This window comes from Eublepharis macularius, chromosome 13, assembly GCF_028583425.1.
Source record: "Eublepharis macularius isolate TG4126 chromosome 13, MPM_Emac_v1.0, whole genome shotgun sequence".
NCBI classification, from domain to species: Eukaryota; Metazoa; Chordata; class Lepidosauria; order Squamata; family Eublepharidae; genus Eublepharis; species Eublepharis macularius.
In genome coordinates, this window is record NC_072802.1 from 42,038,553 (window position 1) to 42,056,881 (window position 18,329).

General features: G+C 42.5%; 1 protein-coding gene across 1 annotated transcript in view; it reads left to right on the forward strand.

Annotated features, from left to right (window-relative positions):
• GPC4 (glypican 4) overlaps positions 1 to 15,114 on the forward strand; it is a 77,133-nt gene extending 62,019 nt beyond the window's left edge. Inside the window, exons 5-9 of the mRNA XM_054996883.1 lie at positions 5,987 to 6,117; positions 6,571 to 6,717; positions 9,411 to 9,547; positions 12,147 to 12,322; positions 13,294 to 15,114. Of these exons, the coding sequence (XP_054852858.1) occupies positions 5,987 to 6,117; positions 6,571 to 6,717; positions 9,411 to 9,547; positions 12,147 to 12,322; positions 13,294 to 13,502 (800 nt within the window). The 3' untranslated portion in view covers positions 13,503 to 15,114. The remainder of the gene's footprint in view (positions 1 to 5,986; positions 6,118 to 6,570; positions 6,718 to 9,410; positions 9,548 to 12,146; positions 12,323 to 13,293) is intronic.
• Positions 15,115 to 18,329: the final 3,215 nt, after the last annotated feature.

The following is an 18,329-nucleotide window of genomic DNA, read 5'->3' on the forward strand; positions in this document are numbered from 1 at the left end:
TCTCTCTCTCTCTCTCTCTCTGAACCAGGGGATCAAAGTGTGCAAAGCAGGTGCTGCATCACTAAACCATGGCTTCGCCCTCCTGCAGGTTTGTTTGTAATGCACATTTGTAGGTTCAACCTTCTTTGCTTTTCTGTAGAGAATGCTGTTAGAGGACTAAAGGCTTAGAATATATTTCGCTGAGGGGGCTAGAAGCTTCTAATATACATTCCTTGGCATGTTTGCCAAACAACACAACCCATAGTTTCTGAGGGGAGCAGTGACAGTTAAACCTGTCCTTTTGGAGCTCCTGTTTTCCTCCCTATGCCCAGAGCCAACCCTGTCATTAGTCAGGAAAAAGGCAGCAGATTCTGGAGTCCTAATTAAAAGACATCATACAGTTTTACTTGTTGAGGTTACTTGAATCTTTCTGCTATCATGGGTGGGGGGAGGTGGTAATAGGAATTTTGACATCAAGAATCAAAAGGCTGGACTCTTTCGGGGGAGGAAGCCAAGAGAGATCATGTGGCCCTCTCAGGGAAATTTGTTTTAAAGAGCTTTGAAAATGTGTGTGTATGTACTATGCTTCCTCTTTATTTCCTTCACAGAATGGCAATTCCCAGAGTTTGTTTGTGCGTGGGCAGGGGGTGGGTAATCTCTGTAGTCTAAATAGCCTCTTGTCTGGTCGACTCCGGCGAGAAGGATTCATGTCTAGGTACTTGGGCCGTGGGCTGTCGGATGCAGGGATCCATCTCCCAGATTTGGGGGGGGGGGGGGGCTCTGTTAGTGCCTGTCTCATCAGTCAGGAGTCTTGCTGTGATCTTGGATTCCTCCCTGTCTATGGAGGCCCAAGTCACATCTGTTGCCCGGACTGCTTTTTTCCATCTGCAGCAAACCAGGCAACTTGCCCCCTATCTCTTATCCCAGGAACTAACGACAGTGATCCATGCAACAGTCACCTCCAGGCTGGACTACTGTAACTCGCTCTACGCAGGGCTTCCCTTGGGTCTGACCCGGAGAGTACAGCGGGTCCAGAATGCAGCTGCTCGTGTCCTGATGGGTGTTCCATACAGGACACATTATACCAATTGTATAGCAGCTTCACTGGCTCCCCATGAAATTCCAGATCCGTTTCAAGGCGATGGTTTTAACCTTTAAAGCCCTAAATGGACTGGGACCAGCTTACCTGAGGTCTCTCCCCATATGTGCCCCGGAGAGTGCTTTGTTCAGCGGGTAAGAACTTACTGGTGATCCCTAGCACTAGGGAGGCTTGTTTGGCCTCGACCAGGGCCAGGGCCTTTTTGGTCCTGACACCAACCTGGTGGAACTCTCTGTCTGAAGACACCTGGGCCCACCACAATCTTGTATCATTTCAGCGGGCCTGCAAGACAGAGCTGTTCCACCAGGTATATGGTTGAGGCCGGGGTCGGGACCATCATTGAGCCTCCCACCAGCCTCCAGTGTTCAATTACATCTCATCTGTCTGTCTCCCTCCTTCTTTGTATGCTGGGGGCAGGAATGTGTAACCGACCATCTGAGGTTTCTGTGTATATATGATTTTAATTGGTGAATTTTATTGCAAAATCTGCAATGTAATTGTATTTTATGATTGTTGTACCCCGTCCTGAGCCCGCTTGTGGGGAGGGTGAGTTAAACACCAAATAAACTAAACTAAAATAGCTGGGGACAGAAAGAGTTGTAGTAGAAAAGTGAGGAGGAAATGTTGTAGGGAAGGCAAGATGACGGGTTAAGATCAAGGCAGGACAATCTGTTAACTGTAGGAGGCTATGTAAACTTCACAAGAGCTCAGCAGGAAAAATGAGAAGAGTAGCCAGAACGTTGACATCGGGGAAATGAAGCAGGGGAGATGTAACTCTTTAAAAGTTGAGATAAGTTGGAGCAGTAGTCCATACAAGGATGTGGTACTGCCCTTGCCATTAGAGGTTCATTCCTAAAAAATGCAAGGTCCCCCTGCATTAACTCTTACTGGAAGTTGTCAAAGCCTCCTTTTAGAAGTGAAGGGGTAGGGTTTAATGAATGGCTGGCATGGATGTAGGGGGTAGGGTTTACATTCCCGTATATGCTTTGAGCTGTCATCAGAATTCCATGTCAATTCCTGCAAAGCGTATAAATGTTAATGTAATGAAGGAAGCCCTGTCACTCACTAGTAGAACACCTGCTCTTAATGCAGAAAGAGCCAGTTTTAATCCCCAACATCTCTAGATAAAGTATCTCAGTCTCTCTCTACACAAGGCTTCTGACATGTGTTCTTCATGTGTTGGGAGATGCAATGTTAGCTGGGAAGTGTAGTTTTAAATGACAGGGCCAGTGGAGATGTACCAGCTCCTACATGTGCCAGCTCCTACATTCACCAAATGTCTTCTAGATCAGTTCATTTTTTTTTTACTAAGTGTCTACCATTCAGAAAAGAAAGAACTTGTTAGGTCTCTTTGGGAGGGCATTCCATAACCAAGAATGCCCTGCCCAGCCCCTCTTGCTCTACAGACTTTTTTAAAGAAAGGAAGGAGAAGATCTTGATGGGAGAGAGAATGTACAAGGAGAGAAGATGTTCTCTTGTGTAAATAAACTTGTAGTATCATCACTGTTCCAAGAAGTTGTAAGCTGAAACCTGGAGCATCTTGATTTCCCTTACCCAATCACCTCCTCGGTTTAGAAACCTGTCCTGAAAAGCATTGTTACTTCAAAACTGGACCAACCTATTAAATGTCAAGTGCTGCTACCAAGGGGGATTGATAGCTTCTCATGATTTGCTGGCAGAAGCACCAGCCAGGAGGTGGAAATCAAGTCAGCTATCATCGTTCTGTGCTCTCAACTTCTTTCCTATCCGTCCTCTTCAGTCTTCATTTTTGATAAGTAAAAATCCTGACTGAATGAATTGCATTTTGTTTTGTGTTATTTGAGTAATCGAGTTTGATTTCTCCTCTGTGCTCCTATACTGATGTCTGCCACCACCAAAGAATTTCCAGCTAAATATATTCGACAAAGTGAACAGTGGATTAGCTTATCTTTAATACTCCACTCTGGCAGCCTGTGTTTCCCTCTGTGTGTCTCTGTCTTGCCAGTCAGAGCAAGGCGTGCATTCCTGAGTGGCCATTGGTGCGATGCCATGACATTGCAAGCAATAAAAGTCTCAGTGCACACAGCATTCCCATGAGCTTGCAAATGGCCTGCTTAGCTCTGAGACTTCTTGAAGATGCCAGATAAAGCATGTCTGGGTCCAGTATTTTGTGAAAATGTAATATCTATAGAAAGCTTTCCCTGTTCCCTGGAATGACAAAAATATTCTTTCTTTTTAAAACAAAGAACCAGAATCATTTCCATGTTAAGTGTGTGTGAGAGAGACAGGATTTGGGGGGGGGGGATTGTTTCTTCTTGAATACTAGAAGGGATGGCCTTTTTAAAACACACACACACACACACACACACACACACACCCACACACCCTTTGAACACTGAGGCAATTCTGAATGTCTGTCTAAATCATGGTCTGCTTCTTTGCGTATGCTTCCATTTTGCGGGCACATCTAAAGCATCCCCCGCTCTCTTCCCCCAGTTCAATGAGGGATATTCAGAGTCACATTCATTACTCAGAAGATTGAAAGCTGAGCTTTACTGAGCTGGCCACAGCGCCGTCTCAAACTGCATCATGGTGGGTTTGTTCCTTTGCTTGCTATTCATTTAACAGAGGACTCTTTACAGTCATTCCAGGCCTGCTTGAGCCATGGATTTGGGATTGACATAGTGTGCTTATGGTGGCTGATTCCTTTAGCTTTCAGTAGAGTTTGTCATTTGCTCTGGCAGCTTAAAGGGCCTCTTCTCAGGCAAAGTCTGTTTTTCATAGGGCCAAGGCCTCTTTTCTTGCAAATCATCTAGGGCAGGGGGAGGGCTTTCCAGCCTAATGGAAAGCCCTGGAGAACTTGAGGGGAGTTCCTAGATGGTGCCTGTCCTGAGCCTTCCAGGACAGGGTAAGAATCTAGCCATAGAGAAGCAGGGATCAGAAAAAAGGTGTTTGTGCATTCTGCCAAATAAATATGAGAACAAGGCAGATGGTGTTATTTATTTTAGATAATTGGTTCTGATTGTAAAATTTCAGGGATGGGTGTAGTTTAAAGAATCTGGAATCTTTTCCCCAGGCTTAGAACTCAGGAAGGGAGGGAAGCATAGAAAAACGGGAACAGGACACCCACAGAGGTGGGTGGAAGTGTTGGTGGTAAGACAGAACACACTGTCAAAAACAGCAGCCCAGCCTTTTCCTCTCTGGCTTCTGAAGTCACAGGATATCTCCCTAGGTAATGTTTCACATTTCTTGGGCTTTTTCTTCATAATCTGTCTTACCGATGTGGGCAGAAGAGGCACTGTTATACAGCTAGAAGATGGGGCGAACCAGTGATCCCCCTCCCACTACAAACCTGTTCCCTCCAAGTGTCTGCAAGGCTGGCACAGTAAACAAGACTTGTAAGTTCTTCAATGACATCAGTACCCCCTTCTACCAACACCTAGTTGCGTTATTATACACACAGACACCCTGGCTCACTGGCATAGCTTTGTTAGGACTATGGCAAGAGGGAGGCAGAGACTAGAAATGACAGAAGTGAGGAGCATGCCTATTGAGATAGGGTTTTTTTCTTTATTAGATCAGAGAGGGTAGGCAGCAAATCCAACTCACATTATGTTCCTTTCAGTATGAGCTATGTATAATATGGTGTGCTTAGCAACTTTTCATAGAAAATACAATCATTAGAGTGGATAATAGGGGTGTATGCTGGGAAAAAAATTAGTTGATTCGGTTTGGTAATACCAAACTAGAAAAAAATCAGTATTCCTCAAATACCGAATTCATTATCCAGTCTGGATCGGTAATATAGAGCAAATTTGGTAAAATTCAGCCATTGTTTCCTATGGGAAACTGAATTCGAAGCTATCTGGTATCCTGGGGGGTCATTTTGGGGACTAAAATTCACCAAATTTGAACCAAGCACCCCAACAACCTCCCCATGAAGAACACTTTCTTCCGAAGAGAGAGAGAGAGAGAGAGAGAGAGAGAGAGAGAGAGAGAACAGTGAGTGTGACTCTCAAACCAGGCAGCAGCCAGGAATCCACTCCACTCACTGGGCAGCAAGATCCAGTCACAGTTCAAAGCAGGCCAGGAGAGAAAGCAAACAGCTAACATCAGCAAGCAGGCAGTGTCTCTCAATCTTTAGGCCAGAGCAAAATGGGAGCTAACTGATGCAAGCCTCCTAAGTTAACTCCTTGAAGCAGTTTAAATAAAAAAGGCATGCTCCTTCTTGAGAATCCTATTGGACAGAGAAGGAGAGCTACTGCAACTCACATTCCCCCTCCCTTCACTCTCCCTTCCACTTCTGACTCACTCCCCCCTTCTCCTCTCACTTCAGGAAGCAGGGTTTTTTGCTGTACCTTAGCAAAGGAACAGCAAGGAAAAGTGCTGCTGCACTTCCTGAATTTTACCGAATAAATTCAGTAAACTTAAATTTGGTATTACCGAATTTATTCAGTAATAAATTTTACCGAATTAGGTATTTTTGCCAAATTTCTAACCTGAATTGCACATCTGTAGAGGATGATCTATTTGATTTATGTGAACTTTACATACACACACAGACATGCAGACAATACAAACGCATGGGATAGCACAAGAAGCTGGGTAAGAGGATGCGAGAAATGGAAAAGCCACACCTGTCTTGTTTTCCCCCCAAACTCTTTGAAAAACACATAGCTGGGAAAGGAAGTGACTGTATAACAACATTAGAGAATGAAAGTTCGTTCTTCCTGGGCACGGTAATGATGATGGGCTCATTTCCTTTGGAGATGACTTGAACAGAGGCACAAAGGAAGAGGGGATCCAAAATTTGGAAAGAGGACTTGATTTTTTAAAATGTAGACATTGTTGATGCTTGTTTGAGCATGTGCTATTTATCTTAGTCGAGTTGGAGTGCTAAACCATCTCTCCGTCTTGTATATTGTGTAGACTCTATGCTGATGGTGGCTGAGAGGCTGGAGGGACCCTTCAACATAGAGTCAGTCATGGACCCAATTGATGTGAAGATCTCCGATGCCATCATGAATATGCAAGAGAACAGCATGCAAGTGTCTCAGAAGGTATAGTAAAGAAGTGTTGCATAAACAACTGAAGATAAAGCAGGTTGCCCAGAGGGTGGCCAGTTCCTCTACATGAAAATCCTGAGCTAGAAAGATAACCCTGATGCCAGGTTGTTAGGGCACCAAACCATTTGGTGCCTGCCAGCACCTTCAAATGCAAAATACTCTAGAAATTCTGGGAACAAATTCTGCTGTCTGTGGGCCAAGCAAGGGAACTGACTGCTCGTGGGTGGTGAGAGAGAAAGAGAACAGGCAGATTATGGTTATTTTATTAGGTGTTTGGGGCAATCTTGTGGGAGTCACACACACTTGACAGAGTTCCAGAAGCAAACCTGAACACTGCTGGATGCTTCTGATAACATACATCCTGTCCAGTGTGTGAAAATGGACTGTGAAATAAATACAAATTGTGTGGTATAAAAATTCTAAAACTGCTGCATCCCATCAACTTAGGTTTTCCAAGGATGTGGGCAGCCCAAAATGCTTGTGCAGAGTCGGGCATCTCGCTCTATCTCAGAAAGTAGCTTCAGCGCTCGTTTCAGACCCTACAACCCAGAGGAGCGACCAACAACAGCTGCTGGCACAAGTTTAGATCGGCTGGTAAGTGTGCAAAGATTATCATGAGGGCTAGGACCTTAAAAATCTAGGAATCAAGTATGATGCATCAAGTGATTTCAGCATATACAAGTAACGTCCATCTCTCTTGGTAGTTTCAAGTCATGGGTGTCCTATTTCTTGAAAACTACAGAAGTGTTTTTGAAAGGGATCAAATACATTTTAAATATATATAGTGATTTGTTTTATCTTAGAATTTAAACAGCAAACTTCTAACAGATAGGTAAAGGTAGGCCCCTGTGCAAGCACCGAGTCATTACTGACCCATGGGGGGACGTTGCATCACGACATTTTCTTGGCAGACTTTTTGTTACGGAGTGGTTTGCCATTGCCTTCCCCAGTCATCTAAGAGAAAATGTAAGCTTCTATGATTTTTTAAAAATTTGCTAGGCTTGCCATGGCTCAGTGGCAGAGCCATATGCATCACATAAGAAGCTGACTTCCTTTTCAGGACTTCAGGTAACAAAGATTGAGACCCTAGAGAGCCATTGCCAGTCAAAATGAGCTTAACTGACCTAGGACAAACCAGTGGCCTCACATGATATAATATATATTCCCTATGTCTTGTTACAGAGCATTGCAAATGGTTCCCTTTTTTGCTTTGAACTTTTCCATACTGATTTTTTTGCTCCAGTTTGGCATCTTCCGGTTTGCATCGGGTCTCTCCCCTCTTTACATGAAGTGTTGTTTGCCTTTGTCTTCAAGTTTCCCCCCATGTTTTTTCAGATCACTGCAAAAGTGGTTTGAGCAAATGGCATTGAGTGTAAGGGAGGGGGAACACCCCATGCAATTAAGAAGTCAAGCTGGACCAAAAATGGATGTAGAACAGCCTTTTATCTGCTTCGAAGGTATGTGTGTAGACTTAATAATGTAAAAGTTCTGTATGTGTGAACTGCTCTCTCATCCAATCCCCCTCTATCATGTCAGCCCCTCTTTTGATGTCAAACTAATGAAGCCCAACCACATTTTGATCTGTTATTGGGAACGAGGGGCGGAGTACAACATTTCAATACAGCAGCTTCAGTGTTCAAAGCACTTTTCATTAAAATCTCAGTAATTTGTACAATTTCTCTGTCAAATAGTTTTAGGTGGATAGCCAAGTTGATCTGCAGTAGGACAGCAAGATTCGAGTCCAGTAGTACCTTGAAGACCAACAAGATGTTCAGAGCATAAATTTCGAGAGTCCCTTTCCCAGATACGTCAAAGGGAGCTTTGGAGTGTATACTCTGAAAACCTTATACTAACAACTAGGGGTGTGCACCCCAAAAAGATTCAGTTTTCCCACTTTGGGTTTACCAAAGCAAGAAAAAGATTCAGAAAAACCCGAATTCCAAAGCGGCAAGCCACTTGGGATTCGGGTATTTAAGCCACTTCAGAAATCTTGGGATAGAGCGGCAGCAGCTGCAGCACTTTTCTTGCTGTTTGCAAACAGCAAGAAAAGTGCTGCAGCTGCTGCTGCTCTACCCAAAGCGTTCTGAAGCACTTCGAAAGGCTTTTGCTTTGGTATTTCCAAATTGGCTCAGCAATGCTGGGGTTGATTTGGAAACACCGAATCATTCCAAATCAGGCCTGAATCGGAAACCCAAAGTGCACACCCCTAATAACTACAACATTAATAATAACAACAACAACAACATTCGACTTATATACTATCCTTCAGGACAATTTAATGCCAACTCAGAGCGGTTTAAAAGTGTGTTACTATTATCCCCTCAACAATTACACTGTGAGGTGGGTAGGGCTGAGAGAGCTCTAAGAGAGCTGTGACTGACCCAAGGTCACCCAGCTGGCTTCAAGTGGAGGAGTGGGGAATCAAACTCAATTCTCCAGATTAAGAGTCCTGCTGCTCTTAATCATTACACCAAACTGGATCTCTTGTTGGTCTTCAAGATGCTACTGAAATATGTTAAGTAGGTCTGTATTATTATTCTCTCGTTGCACCTAGAAAGTTGAGTTTTGCTTTAAGACCATCCACTGAATTCATGCTTGAACTGCTCACAACCTGTGCTTTTAACCATGCTGACAGTATTGGAGTTTTGCTACAATATGAGTCTGTGAGCTAATTTGCTTATAAGAAGTTATGATACAAGCACATGAACCACATATATTGTAAAACATGTTCTGGGTCCAGTGTGTGTTTAAGAATACAAAAATTGTCTTTCAGGGATTCTGGTTAGTGAGTTTCCAAGGGCAGTCTGCCCAGATGCTGCTGGAAGATTACAAACAGGGCGGTTGGAGGTCTACTGCCTCTGTATAGGGAGGCTCCACTGAGTTATTCACAGCTAATAACTGTTGATGGACCTTTTCTCTGTGGATTTGTCTTTTACTTGTAAAAATTATCTCAGCCAAGTGTCCATCACCAGGGCTTGGCTTGCAGGGCATTGCTGAATCTGTCAGGCAAACATTCCATTCTGCTTCTAAGGCCAGATTTCTGGTGCTGTTACTGGCTGAAACCGGTGTTAATAAACTAAAAATACATAACTATTTCATCATCCAGTGGTGAATTAAACAAGTCAGTAATGCAGCACGCAAAGGAATGGTCTTGCCTGCGGACCCTATCGCTAAATCTACTCTGCAGTCCGATATTGTACGAGACAGAGAAAAGTTAAGTAAGGAAAGAGAAGGATGTCCAGGGATCTGATATTATATATATACATATATAATATATTTTTAAATAGGTGACAGATGTGAAGGAAAAACTAAAGCAAGCAAAGAAGTTCTGGTCCTCTCTTCCTAGCAACATCTGTAATGATGAGAAGATGGCAGCTGGCAATGTCAATGAAGAAGAGTGCTGGAATGGAAGCGACAAAAGCAGGTTTGGGAGAAGCCAGAATTCCTCTTGCACCTTCTTCCTCTCTGACTTCTCTCAGCATGTCCAGTTTCAGGCTGCCCAGCATGTGGATACCTGATGCTTTCACGGAGTCAGGGCTTGCATAGTTTCTCCTTTCCACTAGACCATTGTCCCTTTCTGGCCATTTCAACAACGGGGCTCCTCTGAGTAAATGCTACACAATAGAAAGGAAACCTCGAAGGTCTACAGAAATAATTATATGTATATTTTGTGAATTTTTATAAAGTTTTTTTGTAATTTTTATAAAGTTCAGTGCATAATACAAAGTGCTAAAGTGCTGATAAATAATTCATAATAAATATACCATTCAATAAATATCCAATAAATAATTAAATAAAGATACATGCAATCCTGATAAAAAAATCCAACCAGTATAGTTTCTCCAATCAGATGTTGTTGTATACGCTTGAGATGTTGTTTGTAATGTCTCTTGTCCTATGGTTGTATTGTGTAGGAGTTAACGTCCTTCTGGAGCTTCTTCACAAGACAACATGGTCTAGTGATTACAGCCGAAAGCCAAAAATTGGGCTGAAGTGCCTGATGGGTTCTGCCAGCCTGATAGCCTGTTTTACCAGCAAGTGACACCACTTGATACTCTCTCCTTGCTGATATCCCGTTTTGGCAAATGCTTTTTCAAAGGCTCATGAACAGGGCTTTTTTTCAGCAGGAACGCGGTGGAATGGAGTTCCGGAACCTCTTGAAAATGGTCACATGGCTGGTGGCCCCGCCCCCTGATCTCCAGACAGAGGGGAGCTTAGATTGCCCAAGCGGTGTGGAGGGCAATCTAAACTCCCCTCTGTCTGGAGATCAGGGGGCGGGGCCACCAGCCATGTGACCATCTTCCCCAAGGGCAACCCACTGAGTTCCACCACCTCTTTCCCCAGAAAAAAAGCCCTGCTCATGAATATATTATATAAATTGCTCCAGCATTTAGATTCCCATCTCCAAGTGATTGTGAAGCCAACGGACCTTTGTGTTACGCACTTTATAAAAATTACAAAAAAACTTTATAAAATTCACAAAATTTACATATAATTATTTCTGTAGACCTTTGAGGTTTTTCCTCTCCGGCCATTGGCAACCTCCAGCAGGAGTCGACTTCATCCATGGATTCCATAAGTTGGTCTCTGAGTTCCTTTCTGCTCGTCACAAAGGAGAGGAAGGGGATAAGTGAAGCAAGGCGCTGTTGCTAGGGATTGCTGCATAGTATATATTCAGATAAGAAGTTGTTGGAGCCTGTTTACCCCCCGCAGCTGCGCATACCCAACCTGGCTGATGTTTGAAGTATGCAGGATGACTGTAAAAATACAAGCAGAAAATAAGGGATGTGAAAAGATTCTGGCTGTGGGACAGAATAATTTGCAGGACGGTAGTGTATGTCTGGGATTGCTTATAGCTCTGGTCAGCAATTAATGTTGGAAAAGGATAACTGAAAGGCAGCTCACCATAGTTTCAATAAATCCCCATGCCTCCATGTTGGCTGGCAAGTTAGTCCTGTTGTTTTAAACTGGTAGCTCTCAGAATTTTTGAGGTGGGGCCCCACTTCTGAAATTACTCTGCTTTTGGGGAGCTACTTGCAAGGGAACTCTGCATAATTTCCTCCCTCACCAACATAAAAGGCAAGAATCTGGCACAAAAATTAACATTCAACAAGTTTATATTTTATTATTATTTTTTAGTATTTATAAATGTGTTATTCAGCAACAGGCTGTATTTTAGGGCCATTTTGCACATTATGCAGAGGCCATCAAGCCTCCCAAAGTATCTTCTTATAGGTCACCTGGATCCACTTCCTGCCTCTGGCCTCATGACCCACCTATGACTCACTTTTGGCCTCCAATCATGACTGGAGAACCATTGGTTTAGGCTGTTTATTTCCTCCACAGCACTTTTTTTTAGCTCTGGGCTAGCCACTGACTTTACCTGGTAGGAATCTTCAAGTGGTCAGATTGGGTACAAGAACCTCTCGTTGCTGGCCCCTGTTCAGTAGGTGTCTGCAGTGGGCCTTTGTCAGCCCTTGTCAGTTAGAATAACCTGCAAAATGAATCCACTTCTGTATTGGAAGGATCAGAAAAGCTGAAATAGCACCATTGACAGTCCCAGTTAAGAGCCAGCTAGAAGAGACTTCAGCCAGTTTCACCCTTGTTTCCAAGCTGTAGGAACTTCTCTCGAGTCAGAAACTCATGTGATTGAACTTACAATGTGGTAAAACCAAATCAACAATTCTGGTGATGTAAGAAGACCTCTGCTATCAGAAACCAGAGCTAGCAGTTTTGATTATTGAAACCGATTAATTAATTGGTGCCAGATATTTGAAAAATCTCTCACTGCTGAAATGTACATAGGAAGAGGCTTCTGGTCTGCATGGTGCTGAAGGTCCAATTACATTCTATTTTCAGTAGCGACCAGCCAGACGTCTCTGGGTGACTCTGAATCAGGCCCCTCCACTGTTGTCTGTCTTCAGCATGTAGTCTTCAGAGGTATATTGCCTCTGGCCGTTCCATTTAGCTATCACGGCTGTGGTTAGACTCCTTTTTGACCAAATAGCTGGCTTTTGTTGCAGGTACATCTTTGCAGTGACGGCCAATGGTCTAGCCAATCAGGCAAACAACCCTGAAGTGGAAGTGGACACCTTGAAACCAGATGTAATGATTCGCCAGCAAATTATGATTCTTCGAATCATGACTAGCAAAATGAAGAATGCTTACAATGGGAATGATGTGGACTTCATTGATATCAGTAAGTGTGCCTGTTTCTTCCGAAGAGATGTGTTTGTTGATGGAGCTGATGGAAGTTCCTAGGGTGCTAATTGAGGGGAGGGCCCATTTCTGCAAAAGTAAGCTTTTGAAAAGGTTCTTCTGGGTATAGAGTAGGGGTCACTGGGGGAGGTGAGGGGGGGAGATATCTGTGATTTTACTGCATTGTGTTGGCGGTTGGACTAGATGACCCTTTGGGGAACCTTTCCAGTTCTGTGTTTCTAAGACTGTGAGCACTGGTTTGCTTACCAGGAGAGGCAGATCTGTCTCAACACATGGTGAGATGAAACAGTCAGTTTCCAAAGTGCTTACAAGCAGACTGTAGGAAGCGGCTGCTTAGGAAGAGGACTTCTGTATTCCGCCCATAGATCACCAGGGTATTGGTGGTGGGAGTGGGGATGGAAATAGACAATGATGTGATAAGTAATTGCTGGGAGGGGCCGAAAGTGAACACTGATTGAAGACAACCTTAGAGTTGATCTGCAGATCTTGAAAGAGACTGTACTGTCTCAGACTGCAGTATCTGGATATTCTGATTGTGGTGTTCACCAGATGGAGAAACAATTTCCCTAAGTATAAAAACCTAGTACATCATTGAGGAAGACCATCTAGAACCTTCTCTATACTAGATTTTCACAGGCTAGGAATCTTTGATGTTAAGGGGAGGAGCTTTTGACCACATGATACCCTGGTACAAAGTAAGGAGGAACCTTATCCTATGACTTTTCTGAGGGTGTAGTTTGGCCCCTGTGCTGCTTGGTTCCTGATCTTGAAGGTGTTTGGTGCTGCTGTTACACTCTGGATTTGTTCAGACTAGTGCTTTGCCTGTGGCACACCATGTTTTTCATTGTGCAGCACTGAGAGATGTTGAGTAGATGGGCTGGGGACCTTTTGCTGTATCCAAGCTCCTTGAGCTTGCAAGTTTGAAATGAAATTTCTCATGTGTTCTTGTAGGCGATGACGCTAGTGGAGAAGGCAGTGGAAGTGGCTGCGAGTTACAGCAATGTTCCCCAGAATTTGTGTTCAATGCAACAGAAGTAACACAGGATACCAAGAAAATGGACAAAGAACTGGACGCTTCTGCCACCAGCATGGGCCTGTCAGAAGCTGTTATGCTTCTTAGCATATTTTCGTTCCTGGCTGTGCAAAGACAGTGGAGATAACCATTCCCCCTTTTTTACAGTTGGATGGGGGGGAAATGACTTTTATTAAAAAAAAATAGGAAAAAAGGCACCTGGCTTCACTTTTATACCATCTAGTGACTTTGGGGGGAGGGGGGAAGGGTTGTTTGTAAGTTAACGGACAGCAGTGTACAGTTTTGGTTTTGCTATGTTGCCATTGGTTTTAATAAGTTTTTCCTTCTCTCTCTCTCCCCCTCCCTTTGTCTCGATTTTTGGGAATGGGGGAGAAAAACAAACAGGTATTGGACCTGTTAGTCTGATTTGTTTACTGAGACGCCACAATAAATGTGGTTAACAGAGTGTATATACAGGCCTGTAGTTAGCAATGCTTTCAAGTTTCTTCTTAATGGTGTTTTTGTTTTTTAAATCAAATGCTTTCAATCCTCTTCCCCATTCCCCCTTTTAACTTTATTTTATCCTATTTCATACAAAAGAAACCCCAGAGTCCTATTTTGGCATGTATTAAGGCTGCCTTTCTGGAAAAAAAAATGAAATTATCTGTATAGAAGCAAAAGGGTTTTTTTTTAAAATTTATCATATTTCATGGGGAAAGAAACTGCCTATCAAGCAACAGAAAGCGCTTTGTGTAGTGGAGTTCCCACATGTATCCATTACGTTAGATGCCTTATCTTAAGAGAGAAATTGAGCTAATCTTCTGGGGGTTACCAACTTTTAGAACAAAATGTGAAGGCTTGGCCTTATAACCTTGTTCCCTGCTGTAGAAAGAATTACCTCTCCCCCACCCCTCCCATGCAAATCATTCAACTGCATTTTTGGGATGTTGGGTTAAATAAGGGAGGGAAATTCATGCAATTTTAGCTACTGGCTAAAATTGCAACCCATCCAATTGGGTCTCTAGAGCATACCCAGTAATGGGTCTTTGACACAGGCCTATTACTACAGCATCCACGCTGTTACCTTCTTATAAATGTTCTCGCAAAAGATGCAAGAGCCAGTCTGCCAGTCCTACCTGCAAGCTGGAATATTCTGTGTCAGTGTCTTGAAATGGTCCTTGTTGTAGGAATGGTTCACGCACCCAGTGAAGGGTGAAAAGGCCAGCCCTAGGCATCATGTTAGAGGTGGGAGGATGTCAGGGATAGACTTTGGGGGGACAAGAAAGGCAGTGAGATTTCACCTGGAGGGAAAATGACCCAACCACTTCTCTCTGACTCTCTGCTCCCTGCTGGAGCTCAGTCACAATAAGTGGTAGGGGCTAAACTAAATGTACATATTTTTATTTGTATTTTTAAAGGAATTAAATTACTTTAAAAGAATGATGGGTGTAAATCTGCAAAAAGCCTAAAAAATTATTCCGGTTTTCCCTTTAAGCAGATGTTAACATCCAGTAGAGTTCCACCAGCTCCAAAAGCAGTTGACCGGATAGAAAAAGAGAATGACGGAGAGATTTATTACAATCCAGCCTTGTATTGTAAGGTTGTGTTGGGCTGTTTCTCCCCTATTTTTATACTGAAACATTAATTACTGAGTAGCTCAGGGTCAGAAATTTTGTTCACAGACCAAATTCCTGTAGAACTTTATATAAATATGAAATAGGCTTGACTGATACTACAATAAACCAATCCCAGACGCATCAGATTTCTAGAAGTAGCCATTTATTTATTGAAAAAAATATTTTCTGTTACTCACCAAGGCATTTTCTGGCTAGGTGTTTGTTTGGCTTTCTTTTGTAGAAAACCAGTCACAAAAGCATAAAACCTAGGGAAGAAAGTTATACATTTTATGTATGGGAAGGATTGTAAATAGTTGCATTGCTTTTGCAAGGGGTTGGAAAACGGTGCCGATGACCAAGAAACTACCTCAGTTCTGAGGAATTTCCTTTCTAGCTGTTTTTTGAGTGCTATTACATTGACTTGGTAGAAATGAAACCCGGGCCTTCAGTATGCTGCCAAAGGGAGTTATCCCCTGCAGATCTTGTTAGATTGCTTTTAATTTAAAGCATCGAACCAAGTCCAGCTGTTTTTCTTGCAGCTCTGTTCTCTAACCCGGGCAGGGGGAGGTGATGATGGTTTCCATAACTCCTAATGAACTGGATTTGGCCATTTTGTTCCTGTTGTCTTTTTTAATTGTTTTAAACAGGCTGATTATGAATTTCAGTTGAGAAATTATGCAAGCCAGACCTTAAGTGCTGGGATTTCGTGTGCCATTATTTTTAGTAGGGTCTAACTGGATAATTTGGGGTGGGGATGGGGAGGGTAATGGCTAACCAACTTGCCAATAAGATTAAATGGGTTGTGGGGAAAGGATTGGGGAGGGGGAGGGGGGTAGGCACAATAAAACTTAGTAGAGTTGAGAGAGGAAGTGTTGTCTGTGGAAGAATTAACCTTTCTGGATTCTCCAATTTGAGTTGAATTAAGAGCTGGTTCACACACATTTGTCAGTTGACCGTGAAGTCAAGATCAGCAAATGGCAGTTTGCATGTGTGAATGGTCTGTCACCAATGAGTATCACAGCTGGAGCTTCCATGGCAAGTAAAACATACAGGTTTCCAGGAAAGGAAGTTCTTGTGTTCAGCTGCCCTGTTGCAAAGCGTACAGGGGTAGAGACATCAAATGACCTGCATGGTTGTGTAAACCACCCGGAGGGTGTTCCTTTGTTTCTGTTTTAAAGACTTGTATGTTCTCCTCTTTCTTTTTGCTTTATGAACCAGACAGCCCACTTCATGTACCTAATAACCCCCTCCTTTATTTTCTATTTATTTTTTTAATGAATGGCTTACTTATTATTATTCATTAGGTTGTATTTTGGTAAGGGGATGAAAGTCCAGCAGTGTACCATGCTAAAGAGAGTTCTTGTAACTTGTTTGGATTTGAGGTTATTTCTTAATTACTAAGAATTATTAATCTAAAAAAGAAAGAAATATCACTAAGAAAAATCTCCATTTGTGTGTGTGTGTGTGTGTGTGTGTGTGTGTGTTTGTGTATGTATAAATACATAAAAGGACATGTGGTTGTCTGAGCCCATTGTAAATGTAGAGTGACAAAATATGCATTTTTCTGGCTTTGTTTAAAAGGTTCCAGTAGTTAACCTAAATATGCATTCAAAAAAGCTGTGTGTATACATTAGACAGAAACCTTGAAGTCTGTTGAGGATCAGTCTTTGTAGCATGGGATCTGGTTTAATAGTTCAAATGTATGAGCTTCAGCATTCTTTTTGTTATGTAGTTCTGGTCTGTACAGATCCTACAAGCAGCTTCAAAGCCTACCAGTATTGGGGATTGTAGAAGGGATGTGTGTGTTCTTTCTATTTGTAGTTAATGAGCAGTGCTATTCTTGATCTAGTTCTTTTCCATGTAATAATAATATTAATAGTTAATGTTTGTATAGCACTTTGAACATTCAGACTGCTTCCTCTATACAATTACAGCATCCTAACTACAGTCCTGTAAGACAGTATTATCCCCACACTGCAGATGTATGAGTATGTGGCTTTGCTGTAGGTCACCTAGTGAGTTTCTGGCTGAGATGAGATTTGAACTGATGACTTGGATCCCATCTAAATCTCTTAGACAAGTGTTACACCAAATCCAATAACTGATCTTGCTGGATCGTACCAAGGTCCAACTAGATGGCCATTCTGTTTCCAACAGCACCCAAGCCGGGCAAGAATATGAAATCTTTCCCCTGTTGTCATTTTTTAGCTTCTGGAACTGCAGAGGTACACTGTCCCCGAACACAGAGGTTTCATTTAACAAAGCCTTCTCTAGCAATCTGTCTTGTGTGTATGCCTCCCTTCCATTCTTTCTGCTGTTAGTGTATCTGACAGCAATTCCAGATGTTAACATTAGACATTAGAAGAAAATCAAGCAAGAACTCTGTGAACTGCCATGTACATTGATGAAGCTATCTTAATAATAAGCAGACATGCAAATATGAAGACGCAAAACTGGTTTCAGACTTGATTGACAGCTTGACTTCTCATTGGAGAATCAGAGGATCACAGAAATAGAAGTACGTGAACCTAATGCTTGGTATTGAGTTGGAAGTTTTATTTTTTAAATGGGAATGTTAAAATGTGCCCTTTTCCATCTCTTTATTTTTGTATGGTGCTGCTTATGAGCCTTTTTGCTTTTCCCATTTTCAGTGTTGGCATTCCTGATGTGTTCATTTCATTTACAGCATTTTATAGTTTATATGCTATTTTTACACAATTGACTGAAAAGTATTAAAAATTATGTCAACTTAGTGGGGAAAATTTGGTGCACATAGACAAAACTGTGAAAATAAAGATTCATGCTCAGTTCACAGAAGAGAGATACATAGACAAAAAGGGAGGGTTTCAAGTTAAAATGGTGGGGCTGTGAAACTCAGTAGTATCCCTGTTCTTGAACAGCTGAAATTGCTACTGGTCTGAATTCCAATGAAATCCTTCCTCAGGGGTTGAGAATATATGATTTTGCTTCTGAAGAAAACGCTTGAAGTCCATTTTTTAGAATGAAGGTTTTTTCCATTTCCTGGAGGGGTCCCAGAAGCATTGACCCCAGAAACATGTATGGGGAGACTAAAGTGGGCATGGCCAGTGAACTGCATCCTCTAGAATATACCCCTAGAAATCCTTTGCAATACAGATAGATTCCTTGGCAGTAACATGAAGGTTCTTAAACAATCAAGTAGCTATGGCTTCCACTTTAGGAAAATGTCCCTCTGAAGAATCTGAAGAGAGAATTTTTCTGCAAAATCAGAGGAATCTTTTGGTACCTTAAAGCCTCCTATGTTTATTGAAGTACAAGTGTTGTGGGCTATAGCTTGTTTCATCTAGCGCTTGCTTTACGTGATGGGTGAAGTGAAACCC